This window comes from Heliconius melpomene, chromosome 21 (genome assembly GCF_056956725.1).
Source record: "Heliconius melpomene rosina isolate 202511_hmr_F chromosome 21, ASM5695672v1, whole genome shotgun sequence".
Taxonomy (NCBI): domain Eukaryota; kingdom Metazoa; phylum Arthropoda; class Insecta; order Lepidoptera; family Nymphalidae; genus Heliconius; species Heliconius melpomene.
In genome coordinates, this window is record NC_140409.1 from 6,854,046 (window position 1) to 6,880,448 (window position 26,403).

Below are 26,403 nucleotides of genomic sequence, written 5' to 3' on the forward strand. Positions count from 1 at the left end.
AGATTATTAAGTGTGTATAGTGTATTTAAAACAAATAACTCCTTATTTTTAATTAGCGATATTTCATTTCACGTCACGAAAGCAGAAACAGAATAAAACATTTCTATTAATTTTGCCTTCCAATAAAATATAATATAATATCTAGCAGAACTCAGTTTCTGAAATTATTAAATAAGTATAAAGGAAATACGAAATAAATGTTTAATAAGCAGTTACGATCATCACGTCCAAGGTATTACAATAGGAAAGATTCAATTCTCTCACTCTCCATACACTACCTACAGACGCATCTATGCAAATGCATATAGATAAATATATATGTTTATTAGCCGTCGGCAGTATACAAACGCACCGCTGTTCCCGGGCGCACGTGTCTGTTGTGCTGGATCGCTCGACTCAGAGAGCGCGCTGTGAAAAATCTATCAAGCTCATCTCTTTCTTAAGAGATTTATATAATAAAAAAATATTTAATATTTTCATTTCTTCGCTCTGGTGTCGAGGCAATGTGTCCAGAATTCGGTGCAAAATGGTTCAATTTGCCTACTCTGATGTGTGCGGGATATAGCGTGAAGTTGTAAAGTTAAATTATTAGTGCTGTGTCGCGTATTTAAAGTATAGATCTATCTATGCATTTCGTAGGCTGGTGAAATTCCCATCATTTACTCTGAGGTGAGCACAAAAATCTATACGTTCAACATTTATTATTATATCTAACGTAAGTTTATTACGTGAAACGATTGTTGGAAAGAAAACAATAGCTCAATAAATTTCTGAAAAGTTCACACAAAAATATATAGGTATATAAAACAAAAGCGGATTTTAGTCACCGAAACAATTACATTGCAAGCGTTCAGAAATATATTCAGCGAACTCGTGTACGTATTAATATGTTTGTTGTTTAAATATTTATATTATTAAAAAAAATTATCATCCTTTTTTAACCGACTATAACGCAAAGGGGGATAATATGTTTTTCAGTTTATGTATGTAGGTAACATCCGGATTTTAGCGGGACGTCCTCATTATTAGCCCAAAAATTAAATGTTAGCTTAGTCCCGCTTTTACGGATTATTCCCCGTACTGTGAAAAATATTTAATAAATCAAAATAAAATCAACGGCACAAGGGTGTGACTGTAACGTGACGGTTGTGGGTTCGATCCCCACTCGAGGAAATGAAATATTTATTTACGTTTATATTTCCATTTCTTCGCTGTGGTGTCGACGCAAACCGCGGCGTTGAGTTCTGTCAATCAACACGCAATGCCTCCAGAATTCGGGTTTTCTGGGTCCCCTCTGTCTACCCGGCTGTGTGCGGGATACAGCGTGAAGCTAATTAATAGGTATAACTAATTTAAAATGGTAGTTTAATTATTCCGCTTATATTACTTTGTGGCAGCGATAGCCCTTTTTTCTGAATTCGTGATTGTATTATGTTACAATAATACTTAATATGTGTTAAGCAAATAATATCCGGTGTTATAAGATACTCCTTTCCCGAAATGCCGAGACATTGCTTTTCGAATGATGGAATCGGTGCCGCGCTTCGTCTTACCTGAGTGGGGAAATGAAAATAGTTTAACAAACCTCTCGAACCTAAGACCTATAATCCAATTCAACCTAACCCTTCAAAAAATAAACCTTCATATCTGTACTTATAATAAGATCGTAAGAGGGTCGGTGCCTGTACTTGGAAGATATTTAAAAAAAATGTTACTGGGTACCTTTATTAACGTAATAGAACCCAAAACAAAGAATTTTAAATTTTTTGCCTGTTTTTCTGTGCGTTTGTTTTCGCTAATCTCAGAATCGGCTTAACCGATTTAGATGTGGTTTTCACTATTGGATTCTGGCAAGCTCCCGAAAATATCTAGGGCTTATTTTATTACAATTGGTTCATAAATAAAAAAGTTATGTCAATTTAAAGTACTTAATTATGTCGGTTTTTCTTAAATTTGATTTAAAATTAATTCTTTTTCGGTGAAGAAGAGAACGACGCATTGCTAAGCATAAACTATAAACTTGGTTCTCATTTCACATTTTTATTTTTGATAGGATATAATTACTTTTTGTACAGAAATTAATTATTCTTAATCTTATACTTTATTGTTTTTAAAATCGCTTTATTTTCCAACGTTCTGTGATCTAATTTTCATACTTACATTTTTTTACTTTCTGGATAGTATACACTAATAACTATCTATTTACAAGTTTTACTCGGCATATGTATAACAATCTACCTTGGTACCAAATATCCAGTTTTTAGGTCACCTAGAAATGGGTTAGGTTTTTGATGAGTGAGTGAAATCAGTCACAAAAATGCCAATTTTTATGCGTTAATATCAATTACCGTTTGAGTTAAATTGTTGAAATTTTACATATATTACGAGCTATGAGGTTTTAACAAATGTGTTTATTTCATGCATGTAGACGTGTGTCTTGGTAGATAAAATTTTACTGAAGCTTTTACTGGGCTATTTTGGGGAGAACAATTAAAGCCTCTATCTTTATGGAAACTGCAGTCCAGTTGAGGATTCGGTATTGCCAAATCTATATCATATTTATCCAGTTGAATTTTACATAACAATTTTATAAATGTTATATTTAACAAGCTTAAAAATACTAAATCTTTTAGCAATTTTTTAATATTTCTTATTATTTTATTTCAATTGCAAATAATAATAAATAGTACCGATTACAAATATACTTTATTGGAACTAATTAAATTTAAAAGAGATAGATAGAGAACAATGATAATTTGTTTTTTACTACCAGTAGATAGAAATAATTTAATTACCACTATAATGCTACAAATAGGAGTTTAAAAAAGTTATTTAGTCTTATTTTTTAGTTTTTGTATCATATTTAACTTCGAATAAGATCAACGCAACGATATAAGTGTTACATATCTATATATATAAAATCGAAAGGTCACTCACTCATCATGAAATCTCAGAAACAACATATTCTAGGAATCTGAAATTTTGTATAGGAGTTACTTATAGGACGTTGGTGCTCGCTAAGACGGGAATTTGTAATATTCGACTTCTAAGGGGTTGTTTTTGGGGTTGAAAGTTTGTATGAAACTTCGTTACTAATGACATTTGTCTTTGTCATTCGTTACTAAATGCTAGGAGTCTCAAATTTTGCATAGACGTCACTAGGACGTAACCATGGAGACAGAAATTAATAATAATATAGTTCACGCGGGTGCAACCGCGAGCGGGCCGCTAGTACATTATATATTCTAACTCTGATCATATCATTTACTAATCACGATAACAGTTTATTTTTATAATATACACACTGTCTATTGATTGTGGATTCTCGAAGTAATACCTACTTATACTTATTTAAACCATTTTCATTTCCTCCGGAAAACGAAACACAGTATTAAGTTTCGTCAATGTTATAATTAAGCCAATTTATTTCTAACGAGGGGTTCCTCTGCCTAACTACCACACTACGCTTCATATTTTCAAAGCCAAAGATAAGGTAAAGATTGTACTCACAGATATAACTACAATACGAATAAAAATAATGAAAACAAAATTCCATCTTATTCAATCATAAACGAGCCTTTGTCACTTACAAAAATTATATATTTGAAAATATATGTAGGTACCTGGAAGCTATAAGACCGAGCGTGTGTAATAGAAAAAAAAGTTTTTTTATAAATATTCATATAAATTATTTATATGATCTTTTTTATATGAACTTTTATATACAACACTATTATTATATATTATTAAATCTGCACAACAATCTAAGCTATCTACTTTAAATACTGAAAATTATTATTTTCTTACCATCGTGTCTCGGATCGCTCTGCCAATCTTCTTCTGAAACAATAGAAAATAATAAATACTAAGAAAAAAAATTAAAAAGTCAATTTAATAATCAATTATGTATTTACCCCGCCACCGTGCCGTGCACTGTAACGGACCGGTATAGGTTCAATTCCCACACAGGGGAATGAAATATTTAACATTGTATATGAGTTCCGCCACTCAGCACTAATACCTCTAGAATTCGGCGGAGAGTGGGGAACGGAAGTGTATTAATGGGAACAAAGTGTCTTAACACTTCATGCGGGATACAGAGTGAAGCCAAAATATTTAGCATTATTATTCATCTAAAAAAATCTTTAACGACATTAAGCAGTACACGTGGGAACATTCTAAACTGTATGGAACAAGAGTATAATTAAAATAAAGTGTCAATTAGCTAACTTGTAATAGTTAAGTTTATTTTAAAACGATAAAACTAAAAAATAAAATTTAAGGTTTTTTTAGGTTTTTCAATACTATTTGATGTATGGGAGGACCGTTTTTCGATTTAGTGAACTATACGTGATTTATTTAACTTGAAATGTCAATTTTAGTTCTGGTTGGAGTCAAATGCTCATAACTTCATTTAATATTACGTAATATGCTTAATTCATATCACTTATATATAATTAATTACATATCTTGGAATGTATTATATAAGGTATATGAGTTATATAACACAATCAAAGCATATACCTAATTAGATATAAGTGAGATTCTAGCATAATATTATGCACATCATAACTCATATCATAATTTATATTAAAAAATATGGCTTGATATTTAAAGTCGGCATTGTAGCGTCCTATACAATATTAAATACTGAATTGAGAGACAGTAAACAGTTGACACAAACTTTTATATGATAATGTTCAAAGTGAAAGTTAGTTTGGCATTTTGCATCAGTGTTTCCGTATTAAATATATACTGCAGTCATTCCTGTTTATATAGACTTAGAGAAAGAACGTATTTGTTGCTAATAAATAATAATATTTTCATTATATCATATTTCTGGTTATATTAACTAAGTACAATTGGTAGCTTTGCATAGAATATCGCTTATATAAATCAAATATGTGTACATTCCTATTGTATTTAGGCTCTGACTGTAGCCGACGAGGAGGTAGCTCTGTGTGCGATGCCTTTGCTAACAAATGACTATTGGATACTATCGAAATAGACGTGGTCAGCCACATTTCTATGTCTATAGGTGAACATAGAATGCTCATGTATGACCAGAATATTCAGATCGAGAACGAAAATATAGTATAGAGAGCGCTAAAGTCATATAAAGTTGTAAGTGTTGTATAAGATTTTATGTGACAAAATATATGTATAAACTAGCGAAACATTTAGTGTTTGTTTTATTCAAATCAGTTCATAAATAATAAATTATTTTGTTCTACAAAACTTTTCAAGAAATTACTGGTTTGTTAAATTGGCTGAAACTTTAGTTTTCAATGTATGTATATTGTCTTTAAATAGGTAAGTCGCACATATCAGAACACGACAGTAAATACCTACACATTTTTTTAATAAGTTTTTATTTAATTCTAAATTTCAAGCCCAAAGGTAGGAAAATAGGGGACGATTTATTTGAAATCTGGGTAGTGTTTGTGTGTAATGTAGTTGTTATTTTATATAAATATATATTAGGACTGGATTATAATATTAGGATGTTTAGCTAGAAAAAATAAAAAGTAATTAATAAAAAAATGAAACCGACAAAAACTGTTAAGCAAAAAATAAGTCATTTAAAAAATATGAGCCGTCACGGGACGCCTGTCATATGTGAAATATCGAAATTGTTTAGCACAAGTTATAGGCATAAAATAACGGGTTACGACAGGAACTAAATATACTATATAAACTAATAAAAAATATACTAATAATGAAAATAATAAATATTACTATCTTTTCCTGAAAATTTGGCTGTGACGTTATTACTGAGACGATGATACCTGAAGTATGTTACAAAATTAATGGACATAATTTTATGTGCTGTTTATTTTTTTTATACAAAAAGGCATTATATTTTATTGTTTTTGTAAATAAATAATTATGATACTAGCGCACTCTACTGAACTTTATTATAAACGTTTCACAAAAGGAGGAATATAATTGTTTTAATAGCATATAGATGGCAGCACTAACTATTCTATTTATTATTTAATCATTTGTTTTAAAATTCCTATATACCTAAAAATGATTAAAAACTTTAAATCAAAGTTTTAAAAATTAAAGTTTTTATTTTTTTTTATAAAAAGGTGTTTGTTCCCCATAAAGAAAAACATATAAATACATAAACAATAAGGAAACAAATGAACATATTTATATATAAAGCACATTTACATACCATTGTCACGTCCTTTCCTCTTTTTCTTAGTACTACTACTAGAAGATTTGCTGGATTTCTCCGACTTATCTTTGCTTTTCCACCGACTTAACATTTTAAAGACACTCACTAAATCAATTCACAGGAACATTATGCAACACCTTGTCTTTTCTCTTTTCATTGTCAACACTTTTTTTTTTTACAACACACAGCACCCGACGTATTCATGGATTAAATGTTCATTTTAATATCACATACACATTTGTTCATAAAACAGCACTAAGTAATTGAACTATTGTACTTTCATTTTTGATATACATTATAGTTTACGATATGCTTTAATAAATTCTAAATTTTTGTTGTTTAGATTAAATTGTTGTAAAGAAAGATACTAGAAAAGAAAAAAAATTTAATTAATGTAAATATATATATATTTTTTTAAATGTTATATTGAATATGTTTTCAATACAGAATAAAGCTCAATAAGTGTTTACTTTGCTATGCTGACCTCTTAAAGTTTTCGAAGCGAGCTAAGTAGTAGTTCTAGTTTAGAGCTAGTTCTGCGAGAATCCGGCAGATGACAGAAAAAAAAAATTGTAGAGTAAGTTAGGGCTAAATCTAGACTTTCGGAGTGCATCGAGACCTGCGCAGAACGATGCGCGAATTTAGCTCCCCTTCAGTGCTGACAGCTTCCGCGATGCTGCCGGGGAACGGTTTTTCATTTCCGGGTCTCTCGGTCACAATTACAGTCAAAAATATTATAAATTCTTGTAAAATTATAAAGTTAGTTGAAAAATAGTGCTCTACGATTGATTGTTCAATGGTGTAAAGCGAGATTTGATATAGTGCTAAACTATTACATGGTATTTGATAAAATATAAATATACGTCAATTTTCCTAATTTTTTAATAAAGAAATAATATTAGAATTGGAAAATTATACTCTTTATATATAATTTTATTTCTTTCTCATTCGTATACCTAAGTGGCTGTGACAATCTTTACAATACAAATATATACAAATTCGCACATTTTACGTAAAATATTTCAAACATGGAGATGCGTCAATCGATAAATTCCAGCTTAACAATTTTTCATCAAATTTTACAGGTCGGTGTGAGTGAGCGTACAATCAAGAATCTTATATATGTTTGGCGACATTATGAATGGTAAGCATTACAATTGCTTAAATTTATAAGTGATATTTTACATTAAAAAACACAAAATTTCATTGTGTTTAAGATTAAGAAATTTTCACAGATATTGTAATATTTTTTAAAGAACAACAAAAAGTATCTACATAAATTCCTAATTTGATATTATGATAGAGAAATGAATTAATTGTTCTTACTACTATATTAACGCTACCTGCTCAGTTATGTCCTGAAGCTACAATAGTTAATATATTTTTTTTAACAATTACCGGTGTTGGTGCGAAATCAATTACTTGAAGATATCACTATAGTTTTGTATATAAAATACTTTCACATAATGGTGGAATCACACAGTTCTACAAAGAGAAAGATGGTTAGTAATTCAGGAAAAAATCTAAAGAATACTACACTACTATCAAAACAGACATTATTATGACGCTAAAGTTATATTAAATTCTAATCAGAAATATTTTTCTGGAAATAATGTTAATTATAGCACAACAGTGATGCTTACTGCAAACTTCTTACAAATTATTATGGTTATTTATAAGTGAAAATATCAATTAAAAGTAATAAGCACAATTTTTCATATTCACTTCATTCAAACTTATGGAAGAATGTGCTACTTGAAAACGGATTTCTCGGACTGTAATAAAAAGACTATACGACGTTAATATAATAAAATAGTCATAAACATTTTAACTTTCAATATTATATATTTTTTTATTGTAGGTATATAGGAAAGAAAAATTTTACTCAAATTATATGTTTTTAAATTTCAGACACGAGAAACGGCGAGACAAGCATCTATCTCTACGGAGCGAGCATCAATTACAAGTACTTATTATATGATAACATAAATTAATTTATAGTCAGTAACTATTATTAATTTTTAAATACTAAGCTCATTAATACCGTTAATTTAAATACTAAGAATGTACAAAATCAAATAAGAATTTAATTTTTTTATTCCATAAAAGCTGTTTTCGCGGCCCCGAGAGTCCTATAACGCATTCATTAAAGTACAGGTACAGGTATTTCTCGGTATCATTATCAGTATACCGTACTCACTCGCGCTGTATATGTATATATGTAGTATATGTATATATGTAGTATATGCACCGCGCGCTGACCCGCCGGGGCTCTATTGATTTTGATTCTCAAATTCGCATATATGAATTCATATATGCCATTTTAAATACGAATTGTAGGTACATAGATAGCTACTTTGAATATGTCATACGCAGTAATTTACGATTCCTAATTCAAAGTTCGATTTTCAAGGAAATATTCATTAAGTAAATAAGTATCTAATGTTCTAAAATTTCTACAGTTTTCATAGATATAAGCGGTTATTATTATGTATGAGAACCCCTATAAAGAAATATATTTAAACTTTTTTAACTATTCATTATTATTGTTACAGCGAAGCGGAAAGTAAAAGTAAAATAATTATATTTTTATTATAATAAATAAGCAAAAGAAAAAAAATATTTAACTCACATTAAACTATGTTTAAAATATGATAATGAAAAATAGACGTTACGGCGTTGCACGCCGGCGGCGGCGGCGTTGCGGTCGCTACGTTTTTCATATCTTATATCTAAAAATATTAAAATTTCCTATACAAATTTTGGACAAGAGAAATTGAATTTCCACAAAATTTCCTTCCACAACTTCTGTACTTACATATTTTTATTCTAATATTCTTATACACTTATAGAAACACTGCACTGGGTTCACTTGAAGTTAATTTACATGAAGTTTTATTAATTTACTTGAAGTTAATTACTTAATATTTAAAATATCTTAGAGTATTTTATTTATAAAATATTCAGAAATATATAGCTTTTTTTTGGAAAACTCTAATGTTGTGTTAAAGTTATTTTGATATGAATATCAGTTAATTTAAAACCAATAAGGTCGACGGTAGATTTTTTCAACATCAAATAAACCGTAGTTGTTAGATAAATAGTTTTAAATAAAAAAAAACGACATTTAGTGAATAATAATTATTGGGACAATTAGACTTTAGACACGTGTCTTAGATTAGACACGTGTGTTAGACGGACTATTTATCGACATGACAATTTTTTTGCTTCAAACCAAAAATGTTAACTTCCAGGTATAGGTCCAGTAAAAAGATCGACATTATATAAAAAAATATGTCGGATCCAATCTTTAGCTTTAATTAAATACCGAGTTAACACAGAACTTGGCCCCCATTTAGGTGGTCGTGTCGATGAAGTCCAGAACTTAAGCATTATTCGTAATTATCTAGGCTCTTATTTAACATTTATGTTAATGACGGGTTAACATGTAACCGTACGCTGAAAGGGTTAACTTCGAAGATCTAGATATAACATAAATGAAATTCAAGAGATATTGCCTATTCAAAAGAAATATGCATACATACATAAATCAGCAAGTAATAATTTAATTAATTACATAAACATAAGTTAATTTCGCGCTTTGCTGTCGAATTGGTTTAAAAATACAAATTAAATAAAGAATCACTAGTGGCAGAATAATGAAACTGTCGCAGTATTTATTTTAAAATTATTTTAAGAGGCATGTATGAATGAATAAATGTTGTGATATCTGTGCAAATTATAATTTAATTTATTATAAGGATGCATTGTAGAAATGTATTGAAAAATAAATGTGTAGTTAGATATGTGTGTTTTATTGTTATTTAATAAGTAAACATAATATCTTGTAATACAAAATGTGTACATAGAGTGAAATGTAGAGCTTGTGGATAAATGAATGATTGTAAAGAATTTACTGTTTCTAAATGTTCTTTTTTTTTCTTTAGTCAAAAGTATTACCATTAATTATCTGATTTATCATATATAACCTTAACTGTATTGTCTTATAATAAAATCGTAACGGAATCAAGTATATACATGGAAGACATATAAGAAAAAATGCTATTGATGACGTTTAATAACGTAAAAGAATCTCTGTTCGTCTATACGTTTGTTCACGTTTATTTCAAAAATGGCTTAATCGATTTATTTGCTATTGAATTTTCAAGCAAGCTTCCCGTAACAATTAGTGTTTGTTTTATTTCAATTGGTTCATAAATAAAAAAGTCATACCATTTTAAAAAATGTCGTTCAATAAAATTGCTATAAATAACTGTTTTTTAAATTGGCTGAAATTGTACTTCTAAATATAGTTATAAATATATATTTTAGAAAACGAAAGTAATGAAGTTAAGTTAATAATTGTGTAGTCCGAGCGGGTGAAGACGCGAGCGGGTCCCTATCATCTATATAATTAATTAGAAAATCAGAGAACTAATGTTTTATGGTATATACTTATGATTATGTTGCAAGTCTGTGTGCTTTTTACAAATAGAGCTTTATGTTTAGATATTTTCGTGAACTTTATATTATGATATGTAAAATTATAATAATAATAATTATTATTATTTTATACTTTATTTCCATTTTTAAAGGAATATCAACGTACTGAAATAGATTATTTGAAGATTTGTATACAGTAAAAATATTAAAATTGAACAAAAAGTGCAAAATAATATGTAATAAATATTTAGTTTTTATAAAGCTTATTATTAAAAATGTTATTGTATCAATATTTTTCATAAATAAACTTATATTTGCAATCAATTAACCTATAATAGAGAGAGAGTAAGAAAATAGAAAACTTTTATAAAGGTTCTTTGTTTTAATACATATGGAATTTTAAGTGAATACAATTTTGAAATGTCTATTACTGTCATTATAGACAATCGTTATGTCTGAGAGACATGCACAATTGTAAAATATAAGACTTGCTCTACTTTTTGTTATCCTTTCTCAGTTTGTAGTTTACTATATCATTAAAATATGTTTGCATTATTAAATAAGCTATTACTTTGTTATGTTATTTATTATTATTTAAAAAAAAATCAATTTTAATATTTTATTCTTGAATATTTTTAATTTAAATAATATCTATAAGTTATTGCCCTGTCAGTCCGGCTTTGCTTGTTCTTACATAGAATGTTCTTTTCTAACGTCACACATCTTTCACATTAAGCGAAGGAAGCTGCTGTCTGTGTGTTAGCCTTACCAATCTAGAGTAATTATTATTTGAAGTATAAACGAGCATGGCATCATCGCACACACTCAGATACATATATGCCAATTGGGCAAATTAATTTAACTGCGTTCATATTTATAGCGTATAATTCAAATTTATTGGTATACACATAAATATCGTCTAATGTTTCCATAGTACATAAAAATCACTTTTCTTTTTATCATTTTTAATTTAAATTCATATCATAAGAAGAAGTAGGTAATAAATTATAAACATTTATTTTTATTAACATTTTTTATTTTGTGACTGAGTGTTTAAGAAATATTGTAGTCCAACATGGGAAGAATTTGTACTCGTATATTTTTATAAACTTATAGGAGTTGTAGATAACTTTAACTACGTAGAAGTTTATATGTATTTTATATAATGAAGTTTCTTGCTTCTTGCTGAATTTTCGGTAATTTACGGTACCTGGCTATTTATATAATAAGAATTACAGACCGTTTTAGAGTAGAACACCCCTATCGATATGCATGAGATTATCATATCTTTAAGAAATGGACGATGAACTGAGCTTTCAACAATAATTTATTTCTGTGAAGGTATTTTTATAATTACAGCATGATGTGCCTGACAGACTCTTACTTATATTTTTATAACAATGTGTAAAGTATGTTTATTATAAGAATATTAACTTTTTGCTGAATCTTTTATTGTTTTTAATAACCAAATTATGAATGAAAATATTCCTATATGACTAGTTTTCATGCCAATCTATAATATTTTATCAGCATTTTAATCCAATATTTTTTTTATAAATACCTGATCATTGCAATTTATTCTTCGTATTCTATTTAATTAGCTAGCGGCAATTAAAATTACACTTTTAATTATTTGTCTGTAATTATATTTTTAATTTTTTGAGGAGTTTTATGTAATTGTTTGTAACACTATTCAGTTCGCACTGCATCGCATTTTAGGCACAATTAATAGCATATCGTAAAGAAACGTCAGTAAATAAAGTTAAACATATAAGTACAGTAATTACATTTAATTTAGATTAAATTGAGGCCAGTTGTAGCGCAGGGGCGCAAGCGTATTTTCATTTCTGTTGTTGAGTTTCGCCACTCAACGGAAATCGGAAGTTTAAAGTAAGGAATCAAAGTTCCATCCTTTTTTTTTAGACATTTATTTAATTATTACAATTAAAAAATATTTTTAAATAACTTTTGCAATTTTAATTTTTTTTTGTCTCCATTTGTAAATAAGATATAACTAATGACTAAAACAGATATATAACAACTTACATACGTAAATTCACAGCAAAGTAATTATGTATTTTGGGTAAACATAAATATGATTACAATAAGATTTACTGAATTCTCATTCGAAATCGTATTTTGACCTACATAGAGCTGACCTCAATTACATTTACATAAAAAGTTTGGGAAGTAAAAATATTTTAGCTTCGAAAAGAGTCTTTTGGAAAAAACATGGAATATTTTTTTAACAATCTCGAACAGAAAAGGCTTCCTTTGTAATCGCATTGTAGAGTCTAATTGTTCCTTTTTTTATTATTTACAAAACTTTTGTTTAAGTATGCTGTCTTTTTGACCTGATTTTTTCCTATTCAAGTAATGTAAATATAAGTAAAGTTACAGGAAAATGAAAATATTTTAAGTATATATTTGAATTTCTTTACAAAAATAATATATTTTTTGCGATAAAATATAAAGGCTGTTCGCAAATATTTCGCAGCACGCTTTAAAAGTTAATGATTATGATTATTAACGCAGATCTAACCTAAGGCAAATTGTGATAAGCAGATACTATATTATCGAATAGTACCTATACTGTAGAGCCAAGCGACATTGTTATTGCTTTATTTTATGTATATATAAAATATAAGTCTCTTTATATTAATATATAATGTATGCTTTTACGAAACATGCTACGGTTTAACTCTACTGCCGCTGCTGTGCTACCATCTATTTTCACCAAAGCTATTTATGATGTATGAAGAAAGTAAATATATAGAGCATTATATTAACACAACTTCCAATCACAATGGTGAAATCATTTAATAATAATAGCTACCTTAAAACTAGCAGATAAACATAAACTTCCGTCATGGATTGGCTTCAGAAGGTTTAAGATGAATACACGATCGATTTTTGCGAACACGCGACACTCGGCACCGTAATTGTATCGACTGAACGAATAAAATTATGTAGCATTTAGGATCAGTTTTGATAATATTATTTGGGATCACGTTGCTTTTTTAATTTAAAAACACAGATTTTTTTAGTAAACCACTGTAACAAGAAGCATGTACTAGATGAAACCAAAAGCTGAGAGAACAAATTTACTAACTGCGTCTATTTATACAGATACAGATAATCGAGGCGAGCCGGCGTGCGGTGCCCGCGGAGTACCTCAAGCTGCCACTCCTATCTTGAGCTTTCACAATGCTGCAATAGGTGGCGCTGCGCCACACCACCAAAAATAAGCCGGCTGTGGTGTCCTCAATCTCACAAAAACTCTCATCTCTCATCTCTCATCTCGGAGGTAAGAACAAGTTTATTCTAGCAATCAAAAAACTTTTTCTTACCATAAAAACATGTAACTACCTAAATTAATGAACTTCAAGGGGATTTAGTATCGTTTTATATAAATTCTAAAGATTTAAACTTATTTACTCAAAACACTATTAATAATTATAAAAGAAAATAAGGAATATTTTATAATCAAAATTATTTATATTATAAATAAAAAGTTCAAAATACCTTTCTACATTCATATGCGTAACTCTATATCTGATTCTAATTAGGACAAAATATTCTACCAATAATATAGGTAACTAATTACCTACCTAAAAATAAAAAATAAACTACAGAAAAAAAAATACAGACATTACTAATATTAAAATACAAAAAAAAAATGATAACGTAACAGTTCAATGTACTGCAATGCGCATATCCAACAATGCTGTGATGTTTATAGTAAACACTAAACCCGCACACTGCCGTACGGCCAATGCGAGGGGGATTACGTACACGTCTATAGGTACTTTATAGAATCTGAGGTGAAATATGTATCTGGTGATCTCCTGTCATCACCACATAATCCCTTATTAATAGTGTTTAATAATTGGTAGACAGGGTAGGTCAAACACATATACATTATAATGGAAAACAAATAATAAGATTTATTAACTTTCATACTGCATGCTATTTTATTTTTAAAGTTGTAAAGCTTGAAAAATCATTTTGGATTAATAAATTAATTTTTAACAAAAAGAAAAACCGACTTCTAACAACGAACTAAAAAGTGAAAAATAATTTTGCAAAGATTTTATAATTTTGAAGTGGTGCCAAGTAAAAAAACAAGCTTAGTTTAGTTTAATTAGATATTTTTGTAAGGTTGTTGTAAAAAATTATTCAAATTGGTTCACCCTGTCAAAAGTTATGAGGTAACAAACATAAAAAAAAAACATACAATCGAATTGATAACCTCTTCTTTTCTTACAGAAGTCGGTTAAAAATGTGGGAAATCATTTTTGTTAGGATTAATAAATATTCCAAGAACAACACAACACTTAAGACAAGTGAGCAGCAAACATTAGAACGCGAACGTAATTCAGTTTATTACATAATTTTCAAAACCGTCAACGTCGTCCGCCCGTGCGGCTCGTAGGCTAGGTGACTTTGAATTAGTGATACCTTTTAATGTATCTATTATATTATATTATAATGTATGTACATACACGGAACATTATAGATTATTTTTTAATATTTTTGTAGAACACTGGAATCAGCGCACGCCATGTAAGCGTCCCGGAAGCCCATTTTGGGCGACCTTTTCATAAAACATCGAAATTTCAGCAAAAACCAAAAAATATATTATAATATATTGATTTATTAAGGTTTTCAGACAATAAATTCAAATTTCGTGTCAAATAGAGTTGAGAATATCTTTGGGAACTCTCCGTTCCCCAATTTCCGCCGAATTCGGGAGGCATGGCGTGTTGAGCCTTGAGTGTTGGTGGAACTCAACGCCAATCATCAGCAAAGTAAGGGAAGCATAAATTTTAATAAATATTTCACTTCCTCGAGGTGGGATCGAACACACAACCAGTCGGTTTACAGCCACACTTTCTTCCTCTGCGCCATGATTGGCCCCAAGACAGAAAAGAAATGATATAGCATTTTATGGATTCCCAGTGCGGGTGCCGGGCTGAGATCAGTGCCTGGGAATAGCGACCCAAGTGTAGGCTTAAGGGGCTCCTTTCAAATGTGCATTAACGCTCGCCCCCGCCGTTCGAGCTCCTCTCTACCTAACCAAATTGGAAACGATCGTACTAATACCGCCTTTGAAATACGTTCTATAATTGTTTCATCATATATGAAGATTTCATATTAATTAAAATTTAAATCCAAATTCATAATTTAACAAACGTATGTATCCATACCTATATTATAAATTCGAGAGTAACTCTGTCTGTCTGTCTGTCTGTCTTTTCCGCAATCAGGGCCAAACTATTGTGATAAAATGCTCATATAGAGATACTTGTGGGTGGGTCTCGGGATGAACATAGGATACTTTTTTTTCTCATATTTGTAATATTTTCGATATTTACCCATATATAAATATGTACGTATAATACGTATGTATTATACGTACGTATTATACGTATGTATGTATGTATAATACGTATTAATTTGACATGTAATTTATTCCGCCATGTTAATAACAACCGTTGCGTTGCCAAGCAACGATTTGCAAAGTTTGTTGTTATAAAACGTCACTCAAAATGAGCTTGCTTAACGCATCTCTCTATTGAAAACTGAAAATAATTTCAATAAATATATTTAATAAATATTCGTATAGTTCAAGCGGGCGTAGCCGCGTTCGGGTCCACTAGTCTATTATAAAGAGAACATTGGCAGTATGAACTATCAAATTATTTCTAACATTGTTAGATACCTACTGTTTAAAGTTATCATAATTATTATGCCACTCGCAAAATTGCATAAAACATACTTCTTATCATCAAAACATTTATACTAAGTATTTCAGACTTGTTAATATCCTTAGCATATTTATTATATGTACATATATTTTGCATTATTTTTTTTATCCCCCCTACTTACCTATATTTCCTTTATATTTTATATGTTACTATATTTACTTACTTATATTTTTTATGTCATTTATATATATTCTTATAATATTAATCTATATATATAAAATCGAAAGGTCACTCACTCATCACGAAATCTCAGAAACTACATATGCTAGGAATGTCAAATTTTGCATAGGAGTTACTTATAGGACGTAGGTGCTCGCTAAGACGGGAATTTGCAATATTCGACTTCTAAGGGGTTGTTTTTGGGGTCGAAAGTTTGTATGAAACTTCGTTACTACAAATGCTACGAGTCTCAAATTTTGCATAGACGTCACTAGGACGTAGCCATGGAGACAGAAATTAATAATAACATAGTTCACGCGGGTGTAGCCGCGAGCGGACCGCTAGTATTTATTTATTTTCCATACCTATTGCATTTACAATTTATATTAACTTCAGTTAAAGCACCTTGTTCTAACTGAAATCCAATAAAATCCGCACAGCAATCATTGGATATATCCGCACAGGGTATCCTAGTGAGATATCCAAGGTTCAAATTCTTGACGACAAGCGATTTTCTTGTTATAAGAAAAAATCATGTCTGTCTTAATATAATTTTTTATTGGTTTTTGTAAATAAAATAATAAATAAATAAATAAAATTGTTTAAGTGAATAAATGTTTGGTATAATTAACAGTTTATTCTTCAATAAATTGAATCCTATTAAAGTCGATGCTTATATACGATGCGGAAATCGATAGTGTGCACGTAAACTTTTTTAATGCTATGAAATTAGAGCACAATGCTATTTTTGTAACTAGGCAGATAGCTTACTATTTATATAGGATACTAGCGGCCCGCCCGCGGCTTCGCCTGCTGGAACTACTTTATTATTAATTTCTGTCTCCATGAGTACCTACGTCCTATAAGTGACGTCCATGTAAAATTTGAGACTCCTAGCATTTGTAGTAACGAAGTTTCATACAAACTTTCAACCCCAAAAACAACCCCTTAGGAGTCGAATATTGCAAATTCCCGTCTTAGCGAGCACCTACGTCCTATAAATAACTCCTATGCAAAATTTGAGGTTCCTTGCACTTGTAGTTTCTGAGATTTCGTGATGAGTGAGTGACCTTTCGATTTTATATATATAGAAGATAAGCTAATAGAATTAAATAAATGTCATTAGAATAACCTTAGTCTACGTTAACTAAAACTACTTAATACTTTTTGAGTCCCTCTTGTATGATAATAATTATTAAAACATGTCTATTTTTTAATTTCACATAAAAAAATCGACAATAAAAAAATATGCATATACATAAAATTTAATAATTTGTTTACATATATACCTATTAAGCTTTGTCACAATATTTAATAACAGTTAATAATCAAAATTATTCTTCCTACAACATTACATACCTATCTCTGTAACTTACGCGTACCGCATCGACCTTAATTTGATTAAATTCCTAAAAAAATATTCGTAATTCTGTCACTTCACCTCACATCATTTTTCACATAATATTATAAAAAGCGCTATAATTATTTCAAGCGCCGCTATACGAGTATATGTTTGTACCCGACGACGTGAGCAGTAGAACTGCTGAAAACGTGCCTCGTTTTCGCCCTCCTCACCCCTATTTCGATTAAATTCTCTCGTTTTTGCATAATTATAATTTTTTTTAGTTTCACGTTTTATCCCATACGCAGCAAGGTAGGCAGAGAGAGTACTTTCTGCCGAATTCTGGAGACATTGCGTGTTGAGTGGCAGAACTCAACGCCGCACTTTGCCTCAACACCAGAGCGAAGATATGGAAATATAAACATAAATAAATATTTCACTTCCTCGAGTGGGGATCGAACCCACAACCGTCGCGTTACAGTCACACCCTTGTGCCGCTGCGCCCAATTCAATATTGTTTTACTGAATTCATTAAAATACTGTGTGGTGGTAGAAATAATAAATTCCAAATAACTTTTAATCTCGACGCGAACTTCTCATAAAGTTTAATAGAGTTTACATGTATTTATGTATGTACATATATGTATTATAAAACTAGGGACCGCCCGTAATTTGGTTTTCGTGAACTTCCTCACCATTTTCACCTAAATTTATTTCTCGTTTCATTTATTATTGAAATTTAGGCGAAAATCGTGACATTGTTTGTGTTAAGTGAAGGAACTCTATGCTGTGAGTAAATGTGCCATTTTCTTATTTCTTAAAATTTAGCTGGCCTATTGTGATATTCATCATATATTTACTTCGCGTAAAGCTCGTATCTTAATCTCAATTTTTATACTCGTATATCAATAAGGAATGCCTATCACGAACTATTTTTATGGATTCCGGCGGAATTTCATAATTTCTTATAGCTTAGCTACGCTAGTCTAGTACTACAATAGATGTTTAGATCTTGAATTTTTAATTATTAATGCTCAATAGCTTTTGTTAGGGGAGCATTTCATTATTTCTTATACTTTAGATTAAAAGGTCTGCTATGGTTCTCCACTAACGGTGTGCAAGTTTTATTAGACAAAGAATTAAATTTATTCAAATACAAAAATTTAAACATTTTTTTATGATTTATTTTATTCTAGACGAATATAGATTATTTTTATTTCCTACTAATAATTTCTTAAGCACGAGCATAATACAAAATCGTAATATAAGTCTAAGTAAATATTCTCCAGTTGTAATATTTAAACAAAGGCTTGCAACAAAGTTGGTTGATCCAATTTGTAGTTAGTCGAGGTAGCACACTTCAGAATTCATTGTGAAACTACAATGTTTAGAATAGAATATCATAACCTACCTACGCCTTAACTGTTAGAACTAAGTGAATTATTAATATATGATTTACACTTGTGGTCTCCCTTAGTAATATAAACTGGAAAACTAAATCTGGTACAGCCAGTAGCAGCCATCATATCTATACTAATATAATAAAGCGGAAGAGTTTGTTTGTTTGTTTGTTTGAACGCTAAGATCTCTGGATCTACTGGTCCGATTTACTATGTTTTTGTTTTGTATGAAAGCTGCATTCTTCAGAAGTGCTATAGGCTATATAACATTACATTACACATATATACTAATAAATTAAAATACTTTCTAATTTGACATGCAATTTATTCTGCCATGTTAATAACAACCGTCGTTGCTAAGCAACGGTTTGCAAAGTTTCTTGGTTGTTTTAAAAAAACGTCACCCAAAATGAACTTATATTTTGATATTCATCCTTATAAAAATAAATATATTATATAATATTTAATAAATATTCTTATAGTTCAAGCAGGCGTAGCCGCGTCCGGGTCTACTAGTCAATTATATAATGAGGATATTAAATTTTATATGTATACCTACGTTCAGTCGAAAACCCTTTCCTGAACATCTATTTTCAATGAATAACTCAACAATTTCGCTATATCAGCATTTTTTTTGTAAGTTTAGTATAATATTAGCTGAATAAAAAAATGCCATAAATGTATCTTTCATAGATCTACATACCTCGACAATATAAATGTCGTGATCTAAATAACCGTTTTTCATCAAAGTATGTTGTATGGTCTCTTGGATCAATTTATAGAAATAGAAATTTACTTTTTAAAAGCTTTTAATTAACTTACTGCTCTTGACACACTTCCCAGTGTCCTATTGGACATATATTATATGAGAATTGCATAACTCCCATAATATAGATATCAAATAAAAGGGGTTGCTTTGTAAAATACAATATATCATGAAAAAAAAAACATCTAGAGACTGGAGACAGAGCCAGAAGATGATCAAAGACTTCGAAACTAAGAAAGGTAGCTGATAGAAGAAGAAAGGTAGCGGTAAATTAATTTCTTGCGCAATACAAGCTATTGTAATTATTTTTCTTGTAACAAAATAATAGGTAAGCATCAGGCCTTTCATAAAATTCTTATTTTCATAAAACTGACCTTTTGAAAAGTTGTTTGTTTTTAAAAACGAATGTTTAATTAATATTCTGATTAATAATTGTAAACGTAACTAAAAATAAACTGTGAATAAAACGATTCACTTTATAAATTCCGCCCATTTTTGAGATGGCTATCGTGTGTAGGGTGCTAATTCAAGGCTGGGCTTCGTTGCCGCCGTGCGTTTCAAATTAGAACGTGGAAATGGAAATTCCTAATTATAAATTCCCGCCATTTTCTCTTAAATTCCCTCCATTTCTCCACACTTGGTGTAATTCCTTTACACCATAGATAACAATGGCTCATACTTTGATTAAATAAATATATTATATTAAAAAATATTCCAGTCTTTGTTCGTTCTATACCAAACGCCAATTTCATATGTAAGGACCTAATATGTCTGGTTTTCGATATAGTGCATTTCGATTGTTTTTTATTGGTTAGTGTCTACAACGCCCCCTGGAAACAAACATACGTACATACGAGTACACTGATAATTACATCACCAACTTTTGTGTCTTTGTGCATTCGAATAAAAATATAACGTATATAAATCTTTTTCAAGTAAAAATGTAAAGTTATTGTTACGAATTCCACAAAAAAAATGTAATCAAGATTTTATAAATGGCTAACTTTTATTTTATTGTATTTTGCTCGTTAGTACGCAATATGTCTGACTCACTGCAAGAGTAATTAAGTATTCAAATAGGACAGAACAAGCGAGGGTGACGTGCGGTAGGGGGCCACAGACAATTAATTTGTACCATTGTGTTATAGTTTATATATTGAACATTTATACAATAAATTATCAGGTTCATCGCTTTAAGATTTTTTTGTTTTTAATTATTTAATTATAATTATTAAAATATTTGTAAATAACACATAGAGTTTAATTTTTCAGTTCAATTCATTCCAGTTTCAATGTTGACAGTTCTAAAGTACCTTGTATGATATTTAATTATTTAATTCTGATTCTGAACTCATCTAAGTCAATTAAGACTTCTAAGTATTACGATCAAATTTTCTACTTTCTAATATCATTTGTAATCCAGAACCTGGATGGAACTATGGCACCATATTCCATCGAATAGTAGGTGGGTAGGAGGTAGTCCAGGTCCCTCCTGTGTAAATATAGAGCTAGATATAAATAATGTAATTTAGTACAGAAATAAAAAAAAAATATCTTGTACATACTTCTTCCTCCTGGCATTAATCCTGGCTATTGCCAGGGTCTGCCTTCCTACTTAACCTACTCCACTACTTGAATAATCATCTTGTACATACATTACTTGAATAATATTTACTTAACTTTTAATACAAGAGTGCATTCAGTTGTTATAAAGCAACACAGTTCATAGGTCTGAACTATTTATTGGCAACTGAACGTAAGTATGAAAATTTAACCTGCCTAAAAACAATTGGAATCCTTTCTCTAATACACATAATATAATACATTTTTAAGTTTTGAGTGACCTAATAGTCTGCTTGGTATACAAATTAATACCGAAACTATTACACGGAGAAAATAGAAATTTGCTGTTACTCGTTTGAGGTGTGTTGAGTATCACTAAGAAGGTTTTTTAAGCTCTTGCAGATTTTTATAGCCCACACAAACCACATCATGGACTACAACTAGTTAACTATACAATTAAGTCGCAGTTTTATTTTGATTATCAAGTTTTATTCTGAGAACTTGCAACCCAAGCGCGGCTTCGCCCGCTTATACTCGTTGTTATATAATAGCCAAAATACTGAGTATAGGGATAAGCTACATATATTACTATCCATACCAATATTATAAATTCGAAAGTAACTCTGTCTGTCTGTCTGTCTGTCTGTCTTTTACGCAATCAGGGCCAAACCGCTAATTTAATTGTGATAAAATACTCATATAGAGATACTTTAGGGTACCGGGATGAACATAGGATACTTTTTTTTCTCATATTTGTAATATTTTCGATATATACCAATATATTAAAATAATTAATTTGACATGTAATTTATTCCGCCATGTTAATAACAATCGCCGCTACGCGTTGCTAAGCAACGGCTTACAAAGTTTATTGTTTTAAGAAAACGTCACCCAAAGTGAGTTTGCTTAATGCATACATGGCGCGCGCCGATATAGATTTGTATACATTGACAAAAATTACATGATTTCTATAATTTGATATTCATCCTTATGAAAATAAATATAATAGTCACTTTTAGAATTTCATCTTGATGGAAATTATAGTTTACTGTATTACATTCTAATAAATAATTAAGATGTCACTGATTCCAAATGATCTAGCCTACGAGTGGTATAGTATGAGTATGACCGACGCGAACAGGCAGATGACTTTGATGGTTTTGTAAATTTTTATATATTTTCGAATTACTGTTAATTTTTATGTAATTATTTGCTGCTTATAATTAATTCATCTCAGTTCTGTTGTCTATACCGATGTTGTACACTTAAAATATCGTAATTTTAATCATTTGGGATTTTATTAAATATTGTTCGCAAAAATTAATAATTATTTAATATAGAACACTGTTTAGTACGCGCGCACGGCAAACTTTAGGTACTTTTTCTAATATAAAGAATTTCCTTTAGTTACTTTTATTTCTTTTGTTTGTTCATTTCGGTTACTCAGATATTTTTTCTAATAAGAAATCTCCACTTATTATTATTTTTTAACTTATTTTAATTATTTAGGCTTATATTTTCGCGGGCGTAGCCGCGTCCGGGCCCTAGTAATATATAATTTCAAATCAACATTTATAATATAAGTACCTACGGCATTAAATACAATATTTAATATAGTTATAAACATTTTGATTTTATCCTTGAAGTAAGAATTACGTGCTTTATTAAGAGGGCACCCGGAACCTTTTAATAACTTTTTTACGCTATATAGGTCGGTTGATAGATAGACGTGCAAACTGATACAGGAGATAGAGGAGGTCATTTCCAACTATTTTTAAACCATAGAGTATGCCCTGAAATTTTACCTCGCTTTCCCTAGATATAGGCTATTTAAAAAACACTTAGACACTTTAGAACTTTTTTCCACACTTAGGAAAAATACTTAAAGAATCCAAACGCTCTGACCAACTGAGCCATAGCTTTTTCATCGGGCTACGTCGAAGTTCTTATATTCTGTTCTGTTACAATTTATTGTCGCTAGCGTCTCTGTAGGGAGATTTTTTCGATACCCTAAGATAATTGTTTAGAATTATCGTTTGGCGAGAGAGAATGCTATTTATTAGATATTTTTTTTATTCACCATTTACGGATTTTATTTTTATTTTTTTTATTTACCATTTACGGTTTCTAAGAGATGCGGTTCAAATCCTGCTACGTTCAAATTTTTATATGTTTTCTAAAATATTACACCATATGTGCGCAATCACATCAAGGAATGGACTGGAATTAAAACCGCCGTAGATTTGATTCATTTGGCTAGGGACAGGAATAAGTATGCGAAGTTGACTGCCGACCTTCACTAGTTGGAGAGGCATATTACGAAGAAGAAGAAGAATCACATGCTCGAAAATGCTTTTCGGCCGTGTGATACCGGCCTAGAATAGGATTACCCTGGTACTGATGGTGTCGTAAGAGGCGACTAAAGTACGTGTGGTAGAGTCACGTCGCCAGCAATGGCAACACGTTTGGGCAGACTCGACCGGATCAATACCACCCCCGGCATTTAAAACCGGCGTTAAGTAGTGGCTTTATGCCACTGCGTTTCGCATTAGATAATGCCGGGCTTCGGAGCCCAACCCCCACCCTTCCCTGGAATATGAAAGCGGCACATAAAGAGAATCTACCCCAGGAGGGTACCAGCACCTCCGGTGCTGGAGAATCCCTCCCTGAGTCCTCAAGCTCAGGCTGCCCTTCGAATTCTGGGGAGGGCAACGTACCGCGCACAAGACCAAATTGCAAACAAGGCAAACGAGACGTACGCCCCACGGCAACCCCTACCACACTAAACGTGGACTTTTCCAATATCAGGGGTCTTTACTCCAATCTGAATGCCGTCCACCACCATCTTGAGACGGCACGGCCGACCTTGTTATTTCTGACGGAGACTCAAATTGTCCGACCGAGCGACACAGCCTACCTCCAATACCCCGGCTATAAAATAGAACACAACTTTATGCCTCATGCCGGGGTCGCTGTGTACGTAAGGGAGGACCTGAGTTTCCGTCGTCTTGCTAATCTTGAAGGTCGGGACCTGTCGACTATCTGGCTCCGTGTTGACTCGGACGATCGAACCCGAGTCTACGCATGCCTTTACAGGTCCCACAGTGGCAATGCGGAAACGGATCGGCTCATGGAGCACATGCAATCGGCCATCGACGATATGCTCTCACAGATCCCCTCTGCTGAGGTCGTGATACTTGGCGATTTTAACGCGCACAATGCCAGTTGGCTTGGATCACGCACCACCGACCACGCTGGGAGGGCCGTTTTTGACCTTGCTACGGCGAATGGATTGTCCCAATTGGTCGAGTCGCCTACGCGACTCCCGGACGTGGACAACCACAATGTACCAGGTGGTCGTCGATGCTCCTTTGGGGTCTTCTGACCACTGCCTGGTACGGAGTGTCGTACAGCGTGTTCAGCGCGGCAGTCGCAGAACACCCGCAACTCGTCGCGTTTGGCACTACAAGTCAGCAGATTGGGATGGGATGCGTACATTTTACTCATCTTATCCCTGGGGACCGGTTTGCTTCTCTTCTGATGATCCTAGTACCTGTGCCGCTGCTGTTGCCGACGTGGTTCTGCAGGGCATGGAACTTTACATTCCTAGCACTGTAGTGCCCATCGGTGGCAAGTCACAGCCTTGGTTTTATACGTCTTGCAAACTCGCTGCCCTTAGCAAACGCGAGGCATATCAAATCTGGGCCGAGGCACTGGTTACTAAGGATCCGAAGGTGAAAGCCTCAAAAAGAGAGTATAACCGGGCCTCTAGGTCCTTTAAGCGGCAAATTGCCAAAGCAAGGTCCCAGCATATCGCCAAAATCGGCGAGAAGCTTGAGAGCTACCCGTCCGGAACTCACCAGTTTTGGGCGCTCTCAAAGGCGGCACTCGGCAACTTCAGCCAGCCTTCGCTTCCGCCTTTACGCAAGGGGAATGACATCTTGGTCCATACGGCGAAGGAGAAAGCCGATCTCCTGGGCGCTCTCTGTGCCTCGAACTCGACTTTGGATGACCAAGGATCAACGCCACCCACCATCCCGCGGTGCCAGAGCTCAATGCCTGAGGTTAAGTTCAACCAAAAAGCTGTAAGGCGAGCTCTGTCCTCTTTGGACATCCATAAGTCGAGCGGACCAGATGGCATCTCCCCCTTAGTGCTACGTTCTTGTGCTCCTGAGCTGACACCGGTGCTAACGCGTTTGTTTCGGCACTCTTACTCAGTCGGCGTAGTCCCAGATTCATGGAAGAGCGCTCTTATCCACCCGATCCCGAAGAAGGGCGATGGATCCGATCCATCTAACTACAGGCCTATTGCCATCACCTCCCTACTCTCAAAAGTCATGGAGAGCATCATCAATAGCCAGCTCTTGGTTTATCTAGAGGATCACCGATTGATTAATGACCGTCAATATGGCTTCCGCCATGGTCGCTCAACCGGTGATCTTCTGGTTTACCTTACCCACCGTTGGGCTGCGGCTATTGAAAGCAAGAGAGAGGGCCTGGCAGTTAGTTTGGACATGGCGAAGGCCTTTGATCGAGTGTGGCATGGAGCGCTCCTTGCCAAACGTCCATCCTATGGGCTTCCCGAGAACTTATGCAGGTGGATCGCCAGCTTTCTCACTGGGCGCAGCATCAAGGTCGTTGTCGACGGTTTTTGCTCCAATCATATGCCCGTGAACGCTGGCGTTCCCCAAGGCTGCGTGCTGCCCCCCACGCTGTTTCTTCTGCATATCAATGACATGCTGGAAGATTCTAGCATTCATTGCTATGCAGAT

General features: G+C 32.2%; 1 protein-coding gene and 1 long non-coding RNA gene across 13 annotated transcripts in view; one reads left to right on the forward strand and one right to left on the reverse strand.

Moving 5' to 3' along the window:
• Positions 1-26,403, reverse strand: part of LOC146527069 (coiled-coil domain-containing protein AGAP005037) — a 115,171-nt gene that overhangs the window by 68,160 nt on the left and 20,608 nt on the right. For 10 of the 11 annotated variants that reach the window (XM_085206276.1, XM_085206282.1, XM_085206278.1 and 7 more), the window contains exon 3: positions 3,808-3,840. In XM_085206276.1, coding sequence (XP_085062402.1) covers positions 3,808-3,840 — 33 coding nt within the window. The remainder of the gene's footprint in view (positions 1-3,807; positions 3,841-26,403) is intronic. The other variant, XM_085206273.1, reaches the window with a different exon arrangement.
• On the forward strand, positions 293-14,014 carry LOC146527073 (uncharacterized). Of its 2 annotated transcripts, XR_014879298.1 has the most exons (4): positions 293-669; positions 7,273-7,331; positions 8,099-8,153; positions 13,766-14,014. It is a non-coding gene; the product is annotated as an uncharacterized LOC146527073 (long non-coding RNA). The 2 variants fall into 2 exon arrangements; XR_014879297.1 differs by lacking the exon at positions 13,766-14,014 and having other exon boundaries at positions 300-669; positions 8,099-8,630.